General features: G+C 42.5%; 1 protein-coding gene across 1 annotated transcript in view; it reads right to left on the bottom strand.

Annotated features, from left to right (window-relative positions):
• The window catches only part of Gata6 (GATA binding protein 6), a 33270-nt gene that overhangs the window by 2557 nt on the left and 7844 nt on the right, over positions 1–22869 (bottom strand). Inside the window, exons 4-6 of the mRNA XM_028759516.1 lie at positions 19724–19849; positions 18403–18490; positions 18211–18314 (exon numbers count right to left, since the gene is read on the bottom strand). Of these exons, the coding sequence (XP_028615349.1) occupies positions 18211–18314; positions 18403–18490; positions 19724–19849 (318 nt within the window). The remainder of the gene's footprint in view (positions 1–18210; positions 18315–18402; positions 18491–19723; positions 19850–22869) is intronic.

Raw genomic sequence — 22869 nt, forward strand, 5'->3', positions numbered from 1 at the left:
GAAGGCAGGAAGGCAGGAAGGCAGGAAGGCAGGAAGGCAGGAAGGCAAGAAGACAAGAAGGCAGGAAGGCAAGGCAAGAAGGCAAGAAGGCAGGAAGGCAAGAAGGCAAGAAGGCAAGAAGGCAAGAAGGCAAGAAGGCAAGAAGGCAAGAAGGCAGGAAGGCAAGAAGGCAGGAAGGTAGGAAGACAGGAAAGAAGGAAAGAAGGAAATCCCTAAACTCAGATTTTAATGTAAACATTACAAGCATAAAGACACAAACTGACAGCATCAGGAGAAATGGTGGGGGGTGGGGGGAGCTAACATCACAAAGCGGTTGAGATATCGAGCTCTGTTTTGTGTTTGTTTCGGTTTCTTTCTGTTTTGTTATGTTGTCGTTTGAGACAGGGTTTCTCTGTGTAGCTATGGGTGTCCTAGAACTCTGTAGACCAGGCTGGCCTTGAACTCAGATATCCACTTGCCTCTCCCTCCAAGTGCTGGGATTGAAGGTGTGAGCCACCATGCCCAACTCCAGATGTTTAAAATTGCATACAGATTAGTGTGAAGTTACTGAAATGACTTCAGCAATGCTGCCAAGCTGGCTGCTAGAGAGCGTGACACTCGGAGTTCTGATGTTGATTTTAGATCTTGATTCCAGAAACTCCATTTCAAGCTCCCAAGTCTGAGCGACACACAAACAGTAGCTTCTGTAGAGTGAGTTCTGTCATGCCCAACTTCTCACCAACCCACTTATTTCAGAAACAACCAATCTACTGGTCTCTGGCTGTGTCTGATTTCTCTGAAAGAAGGTATTACTTCTGACAAATTCGGAGAGTGCTGGGATTGCCCAGAGAGCTAGCCCAGTGCAACAAGGTACTCCACCAGGGTCATTAACAAAGCCCCTGCTGGCGTTTGTTGGGAGCTCCAAGAGGGAAGGCTAGCCAAGCAAGCAGCTTAGCTCACTGTCCAGCTCACAGCTTAAAATGAGTGGTAGGGTGGAAGTCTCAGAGGCCAAAGGCTTCTGGGTTAGATTCTAAATCAGCCTGCTTGGTGGAGATGGGTTGAATTCCAAAGTTCTGGGCAGGTCACCTCGGGTGTACTCCAGTCTGCACACAGGTTACCTGGCTTAGGCTCGACTCAGCATGTCTGTAATCATGTTCTAATGGTGCCTTGTTGGCGCGCATTCTAAAGGGGCAGCCACATGACAGCTCGTCACTGTGACTCCGATTCCAGTGGATCTGACACCCTCCAACACACGAAGGCAAACACCAATGTACATAAAATAAAAATAAATAAGTGAAAAGATCTCTTAAAAAAAAAATAAAGCCAAGTGTTGACAGTGGCATACACCTTTAATCCCAGCGCTTGGGAAACAGAGGAAGGCAGATCTCTGAGTTCAAAGCCATCCTGGTCTACAGAGAGTTCCAGGACAGTCAGAGCTCAGAGAAACCCTGACTGAAAATAAAATAAAATAAAATAAAATAAAATAAAATAAAATAAAATAAAATAAAATAAAATAAAATAAAATGCTATCTAAATGCACCTGTGCTGGAAATCATTGTTGTTAACTATCATGTTTGTATATAAAGTCTGTACAGTAAGTGCTAGTCGATAGTAAAGATTATACACATAGAAATACTGTTGTTAACATTAAAATGTTCTCTCCCTGCTTGTTCTCTCCCCAGTTCTATCCCTCAGCTCAGGTCAGCAATTACTGTCCAGGAACAAAGCAGTGTTGAGTGAAAGCCAAGATTCAGGCTATGCATTTGTTCATTTGTCTGTTCATTTGAGACACGGTTGGCCTGTAATTTACTATTTAGATCATGCTGGCCTCAAACTTATAGAGATCTGCCTGCCTCTGTCTCCCAGAGGCTATGTATTTTAATTTTAGTGACAGCTCTTCATAAAGAGAAATATAAGACATTCAACAACCATTTGAAATGACCTTTGGCTCCTGTCTGTTTTGAAATTTTTTTAAAAGAAAATCTTTGAGCTATGCACAACACTCAGGAGGCAGAGGCTGGAGCAGTGAGTACCATGAGTTGGAAGCCAGCTTGGGAGAGAGAGAAAAAGAGAGAGAGAGAGAGAGAGAGAGAGAGAGAGAGAGAGAGAGAGACAGAGAGAGAGACAGAGAGAGAGACAGAGAGAGAGAGAGAGAATAGAGGATAAGACTGGGGCGTGTGTGTGCCACAGCATGTATGTGGCAGACAACAACTTCACGGAATCAGTCTTTCTCTCCCTCTCTCCAATTCTATATGCCTTCTAGGATTGAACTCAGAATGCTAGGCTTGTGATACAAATACCTTTTGCCACTGAGCTACCTCAGCGGTCCTAAGAACATGGTATCTAAACATGAAACACAACACAGGAAGTCCGGAGCCTGCAGATGTCCCCAGTGGGATACACTCAAGTTAACACTAAGACTCTGGGTTTTCTTTCTCATCACAGAAAGAAAAATAACATTTAAAATCTTTACAACACTACAAAAGTCTGGTGTCAAGTAAACATGCTGGTCCTTTGTCTGTGGCCCATGAGGCTATACTTTGGTTTTGACAAAAGGCAATTAAAAGTGTCCAAGGCCACTGAGAAGCTTATGACCTGGTGAACTCGGTAATTCTACTTCAGGAAATGTATTATAAGAAAATAATCCAAAAGAAAGGAAAGGTGGAACAAAGGAAGCCATCCATTACTGGACTACTTAAAATAGTTGAAACCATGGGAACAATCCAATATGGAATGGTCTAGAAACCTGGGTCATCTACTCCATGAACTATTATGCAATTATTAAAAATAATAAGATCATGTAGCAAGATGGGAAAAATCCTCTCCTACAGTGGTAAGTAAAAACCACGAGGTCATGGATTCCATGTCCTGTGTGTAAGAGTGTTGGGGACAAGAGTGGTGACATCTGAGAGCATTGGGCCTCCTTGCCAGTTATCCCTCTCTCTGAGTATTTTCCTTTGAACACTCTAATAGAACAGGGAACAATCGAGGCTACTGGCTTCACAAATCAGAGGCCTATGTTAAAGGCTCAGGTGATTGAATGGGACCGTAAGGTTGATGAAATGAGGGTGTGAAAGGGAGGGAAGGCACTAACAAGGGAGAGGCCAGAGGGCCCCAGTATCCCTGAGAACATCTCTGTGCTGCCCAGTGTAAACCCAAGGCTTGACACCCAAGCCTGGGAGAAACACATAACTCTGCTCTAGTTACAGGGCGCTATGTTCTGCGTGGAGTGACTCTAACAGCTGTTTTTAATTGCAGAGTCACTAACTATCCTAAGAAACCTAGCTCATCACTGGTTTTCATCTTAAAATCCCTTCCCCTCATAGGTTTTATTCATGTATCATCTGAGGAGAAAAAAATCAGAAAGCATTCATAATCATGAAACCAGTGTGTACACACGTTCACCAAGCATGAGACATTCTGGAAACGGAGGCAGAAGGATGGGGACTTTGAGAACCGCATGGACTGTATAGAAGACCCAGTCTTCCCCCTCCACCCGCCCCTCTCTCTCTCTCTCTTGTACACTTCTCTCTCTCTCTCTCTCTCTCTCTCTCTCTCTCTCTCAATCCCTCTCCCTCTCCCTCTCCCTCTCCCTCTCCCTCTCCCTCTCCCTCTCCCTCCCTGTCTCTCTCTCTCTCACACACACACACACCTATATCTCTGCGTCTCTCTCTCATACACACATACCTCTCACTCTCTCTCTCTCTCTCTCTCTCTCTCTCTCTCTCTCATACACACACATACCTCTCTCTCTCTCCCTCCACCCCCGAATGTGTGCACGCATGAATGCGTGCGCTCTCTCGCTCGCTCTCTCTCTATCTATCTATCTATCTATCTATCTATCTATCTATCTATCTCTCAGGCGTAGTATCTCATCCCTCTAATCTCAGTCCAGGAAGCTAAAGCAGAAATTAGCCTGGGCTTGTCTTAAAGGATTTTTAAAAAGGGGTCTTGGGGTGGAGAGAAAGAAAAAGAAAAAAGAACTGAACACAGTAGTGAAGATCTGTAACCCCAACACTGCAGTAGCAGGAGGATGGGAGTTCAAGGCCATTCTCCTCACCTGCATACAGGGTTGGAGGCCAGCCTGGACCATGATGAGACACTATCTCACACAAATAAAACCCCAAAATCCAAAACAAAACCAAAAAGCAACAACAAAAATAAAAATAATCTGGTAAGAACTTTAGTTGTGGTGCATGCCTTTAATCCCAGCTTTTTAAAGGGACGAGTGGATCTCTGATTTAGAGACACTGGCCTGATCTATTTCCTTAGTTACAGGCCAGCCAGAGCTACATAGTGAGACCCTACGTCAAAACAAACACATCAAGGAATTTCTATGAGTTAACATTTTCCCACATCTAATTAACTCCTTCAAAGGACTTTATCAAATGGTGGGCCTCTCAATATACCCAAAGGCTCTTCTAGAACTGAAACAAATGTTCCTGGGGGAAAGCAGAGAAGGGCACTTAGGGATACACAGAGCCTAACCGTCCTCCTCCCTTCCCCAGGCAGACAGGCAGTTCAAACCCGGCAGAAATCCCCTCTCTCTCTCAGATCAAAGTGCACTGAGGGTGGAGTAGAAATCTGTTCTGTGTTTCCAGTCACAGCTTATCTGCCCTCCACCCTCCCACGGACAACTGAAAATGGAGGCACTTCCTGCTGAAAGAATGTGTTATCAGCACCAGACTCTGCCTGGGCTTAGCATAGCATGCACGACAGGGTAGGTGGGAGACAGCAGCACAGCCAGGAGGGAAAATGCCCCTGGAAAGGAAGAAGCCCGGGCTGCAACAGAAGAGAACGTGGGGAAGCCCGTTTGCCTCTGAGGCACACACAGGCCATCTCACATCACCCAGCTGCTTCTCTTGAGAATAAGCCATCTCTGTCTCTGAATGTCACTGGTAAAGTTATTAAAGGATTCAGATTTGATACATTTGAGCAGTCAAATGCTCAGAACAGTGTCTAGCACCGGCTGGCTCCCAGCAGTAATCTCCTCTCTCCTGCTGTGGCCTTCACATCTCCCAGAAATGGAGAACTGGAGAAAACCTCCATAGGACAGAATGTCCAAACACACCAGAGAGAAGAGACACAAAGACAGCTTTCCAAACCCAGGGATAAGGGAGAAAACTCCTGAAATTTTTCTTCTTTTGGATTCTATTCACACTTACCACACACACACACACAATCCCACTATTCTAATTTTAAAAAGGACAGAATGCTGCATGTTGGCACATGCCTTTGGGGAGGCAGACGCAGGAGGATCTGTGAGTTCCCAGGCCAATTTGATCTAATAGTGAGATCCTATATCAAAAAGAAAAACAAATAAAACAGAGCAAAAAGACAAATAAACAAAGTTTTCTAGCTTATGAAATTATGTGTGCATATGTAGAAGCATACACATTTGAAATGGTGCTGTGCTATGAGCCTAGGATAGCCTGGATTTCATTCACCATCCTGCCTCCCACTTCACAGGGGCTGGTATCACAGATACATGCTACCATATATAGCATAAATTTTAATTTTGTAAGAAAACCCAATTGAAGCTATTGAGGAGATAGCTCTGTTGGTAGAGGACTTGCCAAGCTGCGTGAAACCCTGGGTTCAATTCCAGGCATGGCAGTGCTGTTATAATGACGAGGGAGCTTAGAAGCATCAGTCCAATGCCACCTCAGCTACACACCAAAACAGAAGCCAGCATGGGTGGGCTACAGGGGGTCTTGTATCAAAGAAACAGCACAGAACTCTGCTAGAGTGTCTGCATTTCTTCTACAGTTCTTCTCTGCAGGAAGGAAATGCTCTCTGTGCCCAGGCAAGTTACAGGGCAAGTGGTCACACTCTAGGGTGGGGCTCTGAGCTTCAAGACCCTGATCTGCCTCCCCATGCATTTGAGTGGGTCTGTGCTCACGAATCCTGTGTGAGGGGAAGCCAGGCATTCCTCAACAAAGCTGTGCTTTTGTAGCCTCTAAGCTAAACTTTCTCTAGCTCCCTTTGGCAAGAAAGAAAAAAACAAAAATGTATGCATAAATCCCAGTAAAGGGAAAATACTCGCATGGAAACCTGTGTGTCCTCTTGAAAAGGCTTATTTTGATCCAGATGGAGGCAGAATAGGACAAAACTCAGACTCAGTGAGTTTTCAAGGTGACAAGTGGAAGGTACCGAAACACATAGCCCATGTGGACCTGAGACTTGTCCTCACAGCACAGCTCTCCACACAGCGCCAGTGAACTCCTAAAAAGTGGCTTGTCCCCGTAACTGCCTAATGCAGGCTTGGTTTTGATTCCTTCGTGGAATTTCAGTGCTTGCCTAGAAAGCAAATGATTTTCTGGCCACAAACCATCCTGAACAAAGAAGCACGTGGCGTTGCAGCCCTGCTCCCACTCTAGAGGAGAGTGTCAGGTAGGAAAGGCAGACAGCTCAAGACTACGCTGTAGGCAAACATAAACTTCCAGGGTTTATCTGGGAACATGAAGCCAATCTGGAAAAATTCTAAAGAAAAGGTTTGTGAAATTGAAATGGATTATTCTGTTTAGTAGTCAAATGAAGCTGTGTCACCATTTTCATGTGCTTCTCAGGAGATGGGTGAAGATCCTAACCCTGAGCTTCAGTGGGAAAACACAGCCAAGGTCAGAACAGATACTCAGCAGCCACAGCAGCAGGAACCAAGGAAATACAGACTATAAAAGTGCTATGGGGGGAAAGCTTAGAAATATGGCTGTTCCACATAACACGGGGAACCCCTTCACATCGCCCTTTTAGAAAGTAAAGATTTACTTCCACCCTCTTGGGGGTGGGTCGGAGTGCTAGTCAAGCCTCTATTTTAAGGAGCTGCTGTTTTTTTAAGCTTCAAAGCAGTCTGTGGGCATCTCCCATTTACACTCCACAATACTCCTAAGGACCAGATGGGAGGAATTATTCTCCCCTTGTAGGAGGACAAGTCTTAACCAGCTCCCGATAGTCACAGGATGCTCTTGGCTGCCTGAATCTGTTTCCTCCCTGCTGCTAATCTGTAAGCCCCAGAATAAACTTCAGATCACATTCAGGCTCCCCTGCAAACCAAACACTAAATTTAATGACAACATCAAGCATAAAGTTTGATACAATAAAAATGATACAATAAAAAAAGGCTTGTAACACTGGTGAAACTCACCATGCCAATATACCAGACAGGCAGCAGGCCATGGTGCTGATGCATTGAAACACCAGATACAGTCTAGGAATTCTGTTTATCACATGACGTGGGCATGGTGGCAAATTCCTGTTGCCACCCTTAGGAGGTGGAAACAGGAAAATCAGGAATTCCTGGCCAGCCTCAGCTACAAAGCAAATCTGAGGCCAGCCTGGGCTATGAGAGGTTCTGTAGCAAACAGACACACAAATTGAGTACTAGGCTGTCCTAAAGCTGGATATGACAGAGCTGAGTTATGAGACGTTAAGTCTGATGACACCTATCTTTGAAAGTACTAGCATACAGAGAGAATTAGCAGGTAGCCCTAAACAGGAACAAGGCTATCTATCAGACTGAATTTAATTCGGACCCATTAGGTCTTCATTTTGCTGCTAACCCTTTTGGCAGACACCCATGAAATACATAATAAATTACTTTAATTCCAGTAAGGGAATTCATTTTCTTCAAAGACTCATTTAGCAATAACATTTCAGATCATCCTAAGCCAGCTTTCTTGTCTGTAGCTTTGTTTTCATGTAACATTATTTCACATTTTGTGGCAATTTTGTATGTTTTTTAGAGGCCAGGATTTTTTTTAAAAAGGTGAAAAAAATCTTTTTGGGGCTGTACAATAGGCAAAAAGGCTCTGAGAATGTGCTCTCTGCCTCGTTCTGGCTCTTAGACCTGTGAAGAGCAATGAGTCACTTATTAAGTAAGCCTCAGTCCGTGATAGCTTAGGTGGGCACATACATTGTGCTGTATTCAAAGCCCTGGGGATTTTCTTACTACCTTACCATAACAGAGAGAGAGAGAGAGGGAGAGGGAGAGGGAGAGGGAGAGGGAGAGGGAGAGGGAGAGGGAGAGAGGAGTGAGTTAGCAAATGAAAGCTTTTCAAAATCCTTATTTAAACATTCTCTGCTAGGGTGACGTTCTGTGAAGGCTAGCTAGTGTTCAGATAGAATTACAAGTTACTAGAAAGGCTGTGAACGAAGAGAGAAGGCAGCTGGTACATAGGGAATGTGAAGATAAAATGCCAACAACATATTTATGTTCATGGTTGGCAGCATGTGGGGTATTAATAACTGAGCTGATTGGCCAACTCCCCCGGGGTGAGGGGCGGGGTGACTTAGGAGCTAGGAGATGTTGGTTCCAGTCCCTGATTCAACACCAGTGTGTTCTGTGACCTTAGGGAGTCACTCAGTGTCCTGGTTTATAAATGAGGCAATGATAAAGCCTAACCCAGTTCTCAGCACCACTGTGAGAGAGTAGCAGTTTTTAAACTCCTTTTTCATTTTTTAGACAAGAGTAATTGGGAATACAAATGCTGCCGCTAGAGAATGGAAAGTGTCTGTTTTATCATTTCATAAAACTGAGGGTTGGTGAGGTGCTTGGTAGGAAAAGGCACCAAGCCTGATGACCTGAGTTTAATCCTTGAGATCTGAGTGGTGAGAAGAGAGAGAGAATGGACCCCACAAGATGTTTCTCAGACCTCCATACACAAGCCATGGTCATATGTACACACTTATGGACACTCTCATAAAAATCGGAAATAGTACTTATTATAGGTAGCAACTTACTGGTTAATAACACTATTAAGTTTAATCTTACAAATAACATGATAATTTCTACCTAATAGCTTTCTGTCATACACTCAGTACCATAATACATTTTATTTTCTATATCGATTTAATTTAGATTAAGAGGATGTGTTCATTAGTAAAGCCCATGTGCTGGAGACATGGCTCACCTAAGAGTCTTGGGCCACATCATTAGGATCAAGGATACAATCCCAGAAACCACATATAAAGCTCCCTAACACCTGCAACTCTAGGCCCAGGACCTCCACAGATGCCTATGCTGGTACCTGCACAGCTGTGTATACACACAAGCAGATACACCTGTACATGTAATAAAACTTTTAAATAGGGCTAGAGATGGCTCAATGGTTAAAAGCACATACTGACTGTTCTTAAAGAACCAAGCTTGGTTCCCAGATCTAGATTAACCTGCTCAAAAATGTTTGACTTCTGGTCCAAAGGAAATAATGCTGTCTTCCGGCTTCCATGGATACCTGAACTCACATGCATACACCCACAAACACCTGGCACAAACATACACACATACACCTAAGGCCAAGCACATATTCTTAATTTCAGGGGAGGCAGAGGCAGACAGATCTCTGGGAGTTTGGGACCATAATGGTCTGCATAGCAAGTTTCCAGCCATCCAGAGCTACCTAGGCTGTACACAGGGACACACATGGTCACTGTTTTCCCACCTATTTTAGTGGTAAGATATTTGTTTCCTAAATTACTCACTAAGACCAGTCAAATGTAATAAAACATTATTTCTTTTGTTTAAAGAAATCAGTGTTGTATGCTGTAGTAGTAACACTGAGTGCCCAAGCCAGACCTGGCCCCAAATCAGAGCCTTGACCATTAAACTTGGAACATGATCCTAGACCTCTTCCTCACCTCTGTGTCCCACTCAGATGGATGAGTAAAAGAACCTAGCACATTAAAGATTCTTGGTGGAAATAAACCCTTGCCCCTGTGCCCACTAACTTACAATTGAGAAAGTAGGTGATGAAAGGCTGGGCTGCAGACAGACAGCTTAGAAATAAAGAGCATCTGTTGCATGTTTCATTCCCACACATGTGGTGGTTCACAAGCATCCAGTTCTGGGGATTGGATGCCCTCTGGGGACCAGGCATATGTGTGGTAAACAGACATACATGTAGACAAAACACTCATATACATAAAAAGCAAAAAACAACAAATTACTTCCCAATAGAAGCAGCAGGGCTCCAAGCTGGGGAAAGTGGTTCAAGCCTGAAATCCCAGTACTAAGGAGACTAAGGTAGGAAAATTCCTGTGACTTCCAGACCAGCACAAACACACATGTACACATACACACATACATACACACATACATACACACATATATTCACATACATGCAAGCAAAGCTCTCATACACATAAGATAAAACAATTCTTTTTTTAAATTAAGGACTAGATTAATATAAGGATTTAGTTTTCAGGTGCTCTGTGAGGTGCATGCAGAATACTCAAATGGTGACAATGGTGTGCTGTTTCCCAGCTACAGGGGTGGGAGTGGGGCACTGAAACAGAAGAATCACCTGCACCCAGGCATTCAAGACCAGCTTGACCATCATAGGAAAACTCCACTATAGATATGAGTACCTCTTGCTTTTCCATAATCTAGTTTGGTTTCAGCTTCTAGCACCCACAGTTGGCTCAGAATCACCTGTAGCTCTGGAGGATCTGAGGCCCTTTTCAGTCATGACACACATATGTATGTGTAATATGCTCACAATATTTACGTATATATACATAAATAAAACATTTTTTTAAAGCCATAGCAGGCCTGGCCTTGTAGCGCAAATTGTAAGTACTTGCTGAGCATCCTCCAGGCCCTGAGTATGGTCTCCAACACCATGGGGGACAAGAAGGTGGGAGAAGTGGTAACTTTATACCCTAGGGCCAGAAAAAGCAATCCACAGCTTGTGAAGGCTGAGTCTGTCACCAATGTGCCTTCCAGTTCCTATGCAGGGACTATTGTCTGTGTCTAGCAATAACATCTTGGCAAACCCAAACTGATTCTAACACAGTAGTGAAAAATCTTCTAATAAAAATTTTCACACTGATAACCCAAGCACTCGGGAGGCAGGCAGATCTCTAATTTTGAGGCCAGCCTGGTCTACAGAGTGAGCTCCAGGACAGCCAGGGCTACACAGAGAAACCATGTCACGGAAAAAAAAAAAAGCAAAACAAAACAAACAAACAAACAAACAAAAGAACTTGGGTGAGAGGTAAAGCATGAGCTAAGAAACAGAAGTAATGCTTTCTAACCTCACCACAGATTGCAAAAAAATTCTTGCACCTGGGGGCCAAAAAAAAGCAGGAGGATCAGAAGTTCAAGGCCAGTCTCAGATATGTTTGAGTCCAGCCTGAACTACAAAAGACCATGTCATAAAAAATGCAAGCAACAGCCCAGATTGGAGAGATGGTCCAGCAGTTAGGACCACTTGTCCTTGCAGAGAACTGGGGGTTTAATTTCTCTCACATGGTGGCTCACAACCATCTATGATTGACTGCAGTTCAGGGGCATCCAACACCTCATTTCTGCAGACACCAGGCAAATATATACATGCAGGCAAAATACTCATGCACAAAAAATAAACAAATCTTTTTTTAAATATTTATGTAAAGAACTTCAAAATGTTAACCTACCCAGGTATCTACACTTTCTTCTGCAGGTTTCACAAAGCTTATTTTGGTCTATCCTAAAAAGTATCTGTCCCTAAGCACTGCTGTTGAGGACAAGCACTTAAGGGTGTATGTTAACTCAGATCACCACAACACTCAGGGGTACCTACAGTAGGGAAGGCAGACCAGTGTCTACAGTGTCCTAGAAGTGCCAGAGAGACAAAAACAACACTACTAAAATTATGAAACAGATCCAAGCTAGGTTCAGACCTAGACAGTATCGAATATGGGATTCATGCTCTTCTGCTTCTTCATGTGTTACCAACAAGAAACACAAGTAAGGAAACCTGTTTCCCAACACAGCAGAACTCCTGTTTCTATTTAGAGATACAGCAGGGCAGCCCCTCACCTTCAAGCCGGAGGCTGAGAAACAACCGTGTAAGGGTGTGAGTTCGGGCACATCGTGATCCAGGAGATTTCAGGAGAGAAGGAAAACATGCCTGTGGAACAGGCAAGCAGGAGCATGCTGGCATTGTTTATTTCAATTATCAAAAACACTCCCAATCAAAAATATGGCAATTGTTGGAGTCCAACAGACAGATAGAAAACACACCTGTCATGGAAGCCAGGGTTAGCTAAAGTTCATTATTTACAAATGAACATAGTTTGGGCTCTCCTTACTGCTGACTTGACATGGCTTTGAAATATTTTTTAAAACTTGGAGCTTCTTTTTTTTTTTAAATCCCTGCATTCTAGCCACACCAAATTTAAACACTCACCCTTTCGTACCATGGATTGCTACTCCTCTTTCCTGGATACTTCTATCTACATTTTGTTTTTAATTCTTAATTACTTTATTGATTGGGAGTTTTCTCTTACTTCTACCACCCATGCCCCAGGACTGAATTCAACTTTATCAGAGCAGGCTATGGTCACCTTTACTAAAGAGCCAGTCTCATCTGCTCTCCTTCCCCATTTTTCTCTCCAAAAGCTCTACTCGATTGAGGGAGGGGATACATGAACAAAATACATTATGCAAAAATCTCAAATGACTAATTTTCATTAGAAAAAGAATTACAGGTAACTATTTAGGCAAAGGGGCACAGGCCTGTAATCCCAGCCGAGGAAACCTGGAGCTCAGGTTTGGCTCAAACCGTTGGCTACATAGGCTGAGGTACATGAGACTTAAAAGAAGACTAGAGACGGCTCAATACTGAAGGGCACTGTGTGCTGTTCCCATGGACCCAAGGTTCCCAGAATCCTCACAGTGAGCCACTATATAACCGCACTTCCAGAGGATCCCACCTTCTTCTGCTCCTCCTGACCCCCAGGGCTGCCTTGGGCACCAGGCACACAGGTGCACAGCAGGCAACGTACCCATCCATACCCATAAAGCAAAATATTTTTAAAACTAACTCAATATTACTCAGTTACTTCAGGATTCTTCTGCTCTCCATAGGTCCCTTCCAACTGCAGCCAGAGCTGAGAGCTTCCCCTTGCCCGCTTTGCTGCTTTGCTCATCACGGAGAGAAAGACCATGACACTCCATTGGTGCCTCCATATTATGAGCAGTTCCAGGAGGGAGCCCTTGTTTTCCTCCCCTGTAAAATATACCTCCTACACATCAATGCTTCTCAACACCCAGCAAAGCAGAAGCAGACTAGATATTTGCCAATGCCACAGTGCAGTGTTACAAGTTTAATATTATAGCTTCGTCCGATGTAATCTCAAGTTTTTTAAATAATTACTGATACTATCTTAGGCAGGCAAAATATAGTTCATTGATTCTTTATATTCACATATTAATTCTCTGTACATATCCCAAGCTGGCCTCAACCTGGAGACTCTCCTGCCTCACTTTTTGGAGTTCTAAGATTACAGGTTTGGGCTACTACTCTAAGCAGGTGAGTGTCACAAGTGTGCACACACACACACGTACACACACGCACACACACAGAGTGTTAGCCCTTTAAGTCACAGGGAAAAAGACTACTGACCAGATGTATATTAAGTCTCTAATGACTGAAATTATACACATTTAATATTTTACTCCTTAATAACAATAACAAAAAGTTTACATCTTGGTCAACACCTGGAATTCAAAAAATATTTGGTTGGTTGATGAGGTTTTCTGAGATAGGATTTCTCTGTGTAGCCATGACTGTCCTGGCTGTCTCTGTAGATCAGGCTGGCCTCAAATTCACAGAGATTCATCTGCCTCTGCAAGTGTGTGTGGGCCTATGCCCAGCCCAAAAAAAAAAAAAACAATTTTTTTTTTTAAAGACACAGTCTCAGTCTGTAGCCCCAGCAGACCTGGAACTCTCTATGTAGAATGGCCTTGAACTCATAGATAGTCTGAATGCTGAGATTAAAAGCTAGTACCACCACGTCCAGCAGATTTTAGTATCTTTATATGCCATGGAGAATAAACACAAATTCTGCTGTCAAATTAGGTCAATTACGTGTTTTTCAATAAACTTACAAATAAGAAAAAATTTAGCCATAGTAAGACAGACTGCTAGCATATTTGGTAGTTCAGTACAAACATCAACGTGCATTTATTCTATCAATGCCAGGCTGCATGGTAGGGACCCTTCCCAACACCGGGAAGGAAAATACTGCCTTTCTCCCTTCAGTCTGTGAACCTCACATCAGCACAGCTTCCCACAAGGAGAAACTGAGTCACACAGAAGTCTTTCTTATTCTCCCAGACAAAGGACTCATTAAAGCACAAGTCAGAGCTGGTACATAAAGCTAGGACAGAAAAAACTGACCAGCACGGTGGAGCTTTGGAGCAGAGTGATTCTCTCTCCAGGCTCCATATTCGTGTGGAAGAATGATCTGGTCTAGCCAGGAATGGTGACGGTGGCATTCAGGAGGTTTGCCTAGGGTACACACAGAGATTAAAGCTAACCTAGCAACTTAGTAAAAGGCCAAAATTTAACTACATGATAAAGGCCAGCCACATATGGTGACGAACACCTTTAATCCTAACACTCAGGAGGCAGAGGCAGATAGATCTCTTCGAGTTCAAAGCCAGCCTGGTCTACACAGGGAGTTACAGGAGACCCAGGGCTACACAGTAAGGCCCTGCCTCAATATAAATAAATAAATAAATAAATAAATAAATAAATAAGATTACTGACCATGTTTTAAAAGGGTTGGGGACAAAGACCTGGACTCTACCTCTAGTACTACAAAGTAAGAAACAATGTAAAGGATGGGCAGTAAGACGGCCCCGCTGGAAAACTGCTTGTCACACAAGCCTGACTACCTAGTATAATCTCTGGAACATAATGGAGAAGTGACTTCCCAAAGTTGTTCTCTGACCATCACAAGCTCACCACAGTGTATGCACATATACAATGTAAATATGTTAACTTAATTGAATCACAGAAAGAGAGAGACAGAGAAGACTCCTTCCCATACCCCATTGCTGCTGGGAAGGGACCTGGGGCCTGGCTCAGGCTACAGCAGTAGACAAGACAGCCTACTCCAGTGTCCCTTGGCAAGGGAACCCAAGAACCTAGTGGCAGTGTGAATGGTCCACCGGCAAGGAGCCAGCTAGAAATGCCACCAAGTGGCTTCCCAAAGGGAGAGGAAGGATGGACAACACGGGGGCTGCTGTAGCCCTGTGTGTGGAACAGTGTTTGATTTCCACCAAGCAAAGTCAGCCATGTTACCCTGCCATCTCTCTGCCGAAGGATGAACATGTGGCTCCAGCCCCACCATCTCTGTGCCTGAGACTTCCTGATTCACAGTCTAGTCGTCATTGCACCTCAACCCCCCCAGGCACACACTGTGAATTTCTTACTACACCAGTCACAGGCAGTGCTGGAAGTCAGTGGGGGTGAACCACCCTTGAGTGAGATGTGTGCCCTGAGCCAGTGAAGACACTGCACTGCAATGCCAGACTCAAGCTTGTATGGTAACCTCATGCTTGCTTCTACTACAATGATTCCTAGATCCTACAGTGGATCAGTCAGAGCCAGTGGCTTACCAGTAGACAGTGTGACCCAGACTTCGGGAAAAGAGACATACTTCTGTCAATGCAGACACCTATAAAAGTGCTTCCACCAACTGTTCACAGGCTTTATAATTCTCTCCACAGCCATGCAGTTACCACACCGAACATACCACAGAACCATGGAAGTTCAACACAGCCAGATAAAGCACTAGAAAGTGCTAAGGGCCAAAGAGGCATGAAAGGGCCCTCCTTGGTAACAATCTAGAGAAGGGACAAGCCAGCTGCAATTACTCTTCACGTGGGACAATATCCAAAGGTCCTCACATCAAGTCAGGAGCAGCTTATGAGGACATCGGTGGTAGGATTGCCATTCAGGGAAAGCCTGCTTGTCTCTGTGGCAACCTGGTATTCTCTGCAGAAGGCTAACAAGGAGTAGAGTGAAGAAGCAACCCCATCTAGGGCAGATGGGAGGTGACGTCACCCAGCTCTACCCCAGCTGCTTAGGGTGCTGCTGCTCACACTAGCTGCCACAGGCTCTCCAGGTCCCATGGAGGTTTCAGAACTAAGACCCTGAAGGTCTGCAGCCTGATAAAGGGCCTCTCAGGAGTCCCCACTAAAAATTCTTACTGTTCTGTCTCCTGGTCTCTGTAAGGATGCTGTTCTTCCTCTGAAGGGAACAGGCCACTAACAAAGCAAGGCTAGAGAACCAGCCTACAGTTTGTAGGACCCCCATCCTGATTAAGTTCCTCTTCCAGCTTTTTCATTTTCCTTCCAACAGACTGGATTTATTAAGAGAAGTTTGAATTTTTACATCACAAACCCACAAGAGCAAATATGGCTACATTCACACTAGCACCACTCCCCAAGCAAACACAGGAAGCCTATGGCATTAACATTCAAACTAAGTTTCAGCCACAAAAACTAGACATCACCTTCCTCAACAGTAGCTTGGGGCTAACCACTGACAAGACACAGACAGTGGCTCCAAACCTGGTAGCTCATTAATACACCAGAGAAAATAAAACATCATTCTGCCCCATTTACCTTCACAATCTGAGGACCAAAGATTAGGAGAAATCAATACTTGATCTTTCATTTCCCAATAAGTAACAAAATCAATTTATCGCTTCAGATAACCGGATCTGCATTCACACTCCAAGTAATGAGTACAGGAGCCAGGGATGGGTCAACAGGCACAGGTACTGACTGTCTGACTCCACAAAGCTGTCCTCTGATTTTTACATGTATGGTGCACATACATAATGGGCACATGAATATCCCACACATATCACACATGCATGCAATAATACCACACATACATGCAATATACCACACACACACAATCATTCACATTTATAAAAGCTCCTTAACCTAACATTTGCAACAAACAGAATCAGCTGGAATACTGGGCGTCATATGCCTTTAATCCCAGCAGAGGCAGAGGTAGATGAACCTCTTCGAGAAGACTTGGTCTACACAGAGTTTTATGTGAGACAGGTCTAAGAGAAAAAAAAAATGGAAAAATTTTTTGCTACATTATTCTTTCACTATGTCCATTCAACAAATATTTATAGAAACATATTGTATACCAGCTACAATGTTTTTAATCCTTTGACAATTTCATGCATGTATAGAATAATGTTTAATTATTTCAATCTGTTTTCATTAAAGAAATTTGGTCCACAAAGAACCATCAAATCATCTCAAATCTGGAGTACTGTCTTTAGTATGTCAATTTGGATTTGTGACTGTGGTAGGATGAGACAGAAAGAGAGGCTATGGAAGCTCCCAGACACCTCTAGCGAGGCTTTCAGTTTCATTTGTGGCTATTGTATGGATACACAAGCTTCTAGGCCTCACACTCAAAATCCAGGGTGGAGCTTAGAAATCTGCAGTATTTTGAAGTACCCTTAAGAATCCATGGCCAAGGGGCTGGAGAGATGGCTCAGCGGTTAAGAGCACTGACTGCTCTTCCAGAGGTCCTGAGTTCAAATCCCAGCAACCACATGGTGGCTCACAACCATCTGTAATGAGATTGGATGCCCTCTTCTGGTGTGTCTGAAGACAGCTACAGTGTACTCATCAATAAATCTTAAAAAAAAAAAAAGAATCCATGGCCAAACTATACAGCCAACAGCTTCTAGATAAACAAGGGTGTTATTCCTAGTCTAACCCTGGCTGAAAGGGAAGAATCCTTGGCTGTACTCTGTACTTACAGAGTCCTGCCTGAAGGCTGGGTGTGTACCTGAAAGGACTCTGGTGGAACACCCGCTGAAGCTGAGGGAGGCCAGGTGACCTGGACAAACATTAGAGTGGGTTCTGTCACAGTAGACAGAAACTGGCTGGTATCATTTGTCATTGCTGAAATGATCCTTTGGAATTAATGACCACTGGAAGCTGCTGCTCTCCCAAGGAGAGCAGTGGGAACAACTGCCCTGATAGCATCTATGAAAGGAAATCTGGAGTTGACAGACGCCTAGTGATTTCACTAATCTAGGTTAAGAATACATAGTGACTCTCGCAAGCAAGCAAGCAAGGAAGGTGGGGAAGGAAGGAGGGAGGAGGGGAGAGAGGGAAGAAGGAGAGAAAGAAAGGAGAGAAAACTAAACATGATCAATCTGAAGCTTTAGCACTTCTTTGGGCTAATCTGACCACTAAAAAAGCTGGACCTTAATGAAGAGGTTTGTAAAGTACTTAAGTTTTGACATTTTGTTGACATTCAAATATAATTTCCTCTAAAAAAACTATTCTTAGGTACCAATTCACTAAACTGTTGGTTCAGATTATTATACTGCTGATAAGATAAAATTTAAGATAATTTCAATCAGATAGAGCAGCCCCCCTCAGGAGTCCCAGGCTGCTCTTGCACTCACCCCTGAGGCGGTCGTTTGTGTGGAAGGAGAAGTATTTTTGGTGCAGTCATCTGAATTAGAAGAAGAGGAAGTTGGAGTCATAGGGACAGAGCCACTGCTGCTACCTGCAAGAGATGAGCCATGAGTCCACCTACCTCCATGGTCAAAGCCAGAAAACACTTTTCAGAGAAAATGGCATTTTATCATACTTACCAGAACAAGCTTTTGACTTATTCATATTTTTAGGTTTTCGTTTCCTGGTTTGAATTCCTTCTTTTTTCATAGCAAGTGGTCGAGGCACCTAAAAGATGTCCACATCGGTCTTACATGTAAGTATTATACTGAAGGAAATTTAGACAAAAGATGATTTTAGTACTGAAAGCCCTCATTTTTAAAGTACCTGGGAATGTAGCTCAGTGGGCAGAATGTTCAGTGCCACAGAAAATAAGTAATCTTTTTTTCAGTACTAAGGACTCAGGTGTGCTAGAGGAGCCCTACCCAGCTACGTCAATAGCTTTAAACGAATTAAAGACTTTGGGAATTTTTTCTTCCACATACGTGTGTTGAGATAGATAGATAGATAGATAGATAGATAGATAGATAGATAGATAGATAGATAGATATGTATATCAACACACATGTGACACACATATGTCTCAACACTAGATTGTAAATGCATAAAGATTTCCCCTTTCTCCAACAAACAGAGATTCTTTATCATGGAGAATTTAATATTTTCAACTTCACAATTATTATCTGAAATAACAATTATAGAGCAAATATTTCTTGTATGAATCTTTACTTTTAATATCTTTATTTAAAAGAGATCAAATACCTTCTCCCTACAACACAGATTATTTACTTTAAGAGACTGCTCGTCATTAGCCGGCGGCTCATGCGGAAAATCCCAGCACTCAGAAGGCTGAGGCCCAGGCTCTGCTGCACCCTGGGCTGGGAGGTCAGCCTAGGCTACAGAATGAGACCTTATCTAGAACCAGACAAGCAAATATTGAAATTTACAAGAATCTCTGCAGTCCTTTAATGAAGTATAGGCTCTAACAGAAGGTTTCAAATATGACTTCTTCAGACAAATGCCTTTGTCAAATTTCTTAAAACTTTAGATTTATAATAATCATGATTTCACTATCAATTTTGAAATATACACTTTACATTTTTACATTTCCTTTTTTCTTTTTCTTAATACAGGGTTTCTCTGTGTAGCCCTGGCTATCTTGAATTAAAGGCCTTCAAGCTACACTTGGCTCATTTTTACATTTCTAAAATCAAGATGTTTTACAAAGAATGTTAATGTCAGATTAGTTGGTAGTGGGTTTTACTCCCTGGCTCCTTAGTGGCTGAACTGATCAGATCACATTACAGCTCAGAGTAGTTTGAATTCACTACAGGGCGTGTGTACACAGGCATATTCACTTTTACATCTTATTTTTTTTCATTTGCTGATTCTGTCTTATAATTAAAACCTGACAATTCAGGTACTAACTGTATGTATTCATAAACAGAATAAGAGGCATACCCCATGGAGTTTCATATAGAGCCCGCAAGCATTGCATACGGGTTCACCCTCAGCATTTCTACGCCATAAGGTAGTGGTTGTGGTGTGACAGTTGGCACAGGACAGTCCAAGCCGCCGTGATGAAGGCTGAAAAACAGCACATAACATGATGAGTAGAGCAATGTGACCTTTACAGATTTTAATGATGTCATAATACATCAAGTTCCTATCTTCAAAAAACACCTTTCCTGTTAATTATGCATGAAATGTCCTGTCAGGGAAAAAAAAATCTGTCAAATATAATCAGGCAGACCTTCCTGGACTAGAAATCTTGAGGACTGCATAGGATGCTTAATCCCACAGATAAGATTCTCTCCCCAAGCCTGTTACTGTGTGTTGTATACAACAACCTGGAAACAGTCATACATTGACCATGCTAAGCTAACACCTGCTCCTCCAAAAGTCAGGTTTCCACACATTGCTGTTGGGGAATTAGATTCGTTTGTTTGTTTGGGCTTTTTTTGTTTTTGTTTTTCGAGACAGGGTATCTCTGTGTAGCCCTGGCTGTCCTGGAACTCACTCTGTAGACCAGGCTGGCCTCAAACTCAGAAATCTGCCTGCCTCTGCCTCCCAAGTGCTAGGATTAAAGGCATGCGCCACCACTCCCCAGCAGGAAATTAGATTCTTAAAGTTGCCCCAAACAGTGCTAAATTCTAGAATATTAACAAGAATACAACCAATCACCAGGCAGCCTGAATCCTGAAGCACAAAGTCTCCATCCAACGTGCTGACTGGCTTGGCTCATCTTAGCATTAGACATAACCACTTCTATTTTCCAGGCACATGTAGGAAAAAAATCACCCAGAAAACACCAAAAGATGAGTGAGAGTCTACCACAGCGAGCCTTTAACTTCAGCACTAAAGTGGCAGAGGCAGGTGGATCCAAGTTCTAGGCCAGCCTGGGCTACACAGAGAAACCCTATCTAGAAAAAATGAAGGTGTAGGGGGAAGAGAGGAGAAAGAAAGAGGTCAGGATCTGAATAAAGAAATACTCTTGGGATTGTCATCCTGATTCTGCTATATCTGTTTTATAAAAGATTCGAGCACATTTGATAATTTAATACATTGCCTTGGTGATGTTGACAACTTTTGTTTCTCCCAATTATTCTTCATATAAATAAATAGTTAACGGAGTTAACTGGTATCACCAAGGCAAGGCACATCTAATGCTGCCCCTTATGATCCGAACAATCTTAAAAGAATAAATTTCTTCCAAATCTCTACAGGAAGGAGGGTGTTGAAAACAATATAATCATCTCCCAGGAAGACAAAGTACAATTCATGTTTAGATTATCAAATAAATTGTTTAAAGTTATTAAAAACAAGTTGTCCTATGACTAGATGTGTGCATGCGCCTGCACGTGTGCCTGTAACAAAATTCCAATGGCTATAGAAAAATTATAAAGAATTTAAAAATATATGTTAAATATATATATTTAAGGGTCAGAGATTCAGGTTTCCAAGTTCTTTGCAGACAAATATAAATGATTAAACAGGATTTTTCATTTATAGTTCACACCTGTTCTATTAGGTTAGCATCCTTTACAATCAAGTTGTAAAAACAAGGACACAGCGTACAGCCCTGTCAGTCATGAGCCCTGTACAGTTTCTAAGAACTTGGGGCTAGTAAGTCTCAGGATCTGGTGAAAATGCACACACTTAGCAGATAGAACTACTTGAGAAATTGTTTTGCTAAAACAAAAAGATATTAGCAAACCTTACCCACCAGAGACTTCTTCTCTCTTCCCCCTCTTTGGGACTCAGAGGAAGTACGTTTCCAGATGAGCACTCCTTTCTCTCCATAAATGTGAAATTAGTGAAGGACGGACAAAATGACCCATTTTATAAATGAGCCATTTATTACAGTTTCCAGTGGAATTTGGAGCCAATGTAGGGCAAAATTGTTATCAGAATTTGCCATTATAACAAAGAGCTTTATGACTGTCAACTGCAGTTTATAAGTGAAGGCAGTCTCTATAAACATGTGAAATGTAGGTGAGCAGGTTATAAAAGTTCCTGTAACAAGCGATCTCAGTTCTGTTTCTCGCTGACAAGGAATTCAAGTTACATCATAAATGTCTTATTTTGCAATGTAATACAAGTTCAAATTCACAGTGATTGGTTCTGTTCTGCTGGCTAAACAAACTGGGGTTCAATATTCTGTTTCTGAGAACTAAGCCAGATTCACCAAAACCGTAAGCCCACAAAGAGAACCAATTGATAATGGCACACCCTGCAATTGGTATCATTTATAACTCATTCACAAAGCACATTGGCTGACCTTGGTTACTGCCAAGACACCTGCCACACAGAAAGAAAACTAATTGATTTACAAACGTTTAAATTGGTTTTCTTATGGGTGAGAGTTATTTTTTACTAGTTAGTGCATGAAATAAATGGAGCTTTTTAAATATGATTGTCAGTTAATCAACTGTGTGATTCCACAAGAACTAAAAACTACCACATGTACAGAAAGTTTTTGCTCAGTTTTGAAAAAAAAAAAGTTACCTTTCAGAGCTCAGCTTGGACTCTGCATGGATATAGCTTTCCCTCTAGAAAGTAATGTTTCATTGTTCATGCTCCGTCTGATAAACGAAAGCAAGAACTTCCTTGGAATATTTTCTGACTACTTTCTTTTTAATAAAATACATGAGGATCTCGAAAGCCGAGTCTATCTAAATCCTGAATTTAAGGATACCTTTCAAAGAAAACCCTAAACGGGGAAAGTTGTAACAAGCTTAAAGCACATTCCACTCAAATTAACCTCAGCTACTTTATTTTAAATGCATTAAAAACAAAACAATCATAAAACTAATTGTCTCTCCTTAAGGTGTCAGACTTATACTGTGATGCAATTTCACTCTAATCTATTTAACACAAACAACATGTATAGCGTTTGTTCTGCTAATTAGAGAATAACAATTAAATAAATTACCTGCGTCCTTAAGATGTCTGGCATCTAATTGCAAACCATCTACTTTAAATGACATTTAGAATACTATTAGTTGGGGCTAGACAAATGTTAGCCTTAAGGTGAAATTCACAAAAGTTTCTCAGAGCTTCTCAAAGCTTCTCTTTCTCTCTCTCTCTCTCTCTCTCTCTCTCTC

Source organism: Grammomys surdaster, unplaced genomic scaffold (genome assembly GCF_004785775.1).
Source record: "Grammomys surdaster isolate TR1022 unplaced genomic scaffold, NIH_TR_1.0 126298, whole genome shotgun sequence".
Lineage (NCBI taxonomy): Eukaryota > Metazoa > Chordata > Mammalia > Rodentia > Muridae > Grammomys > Grammomys surdaster.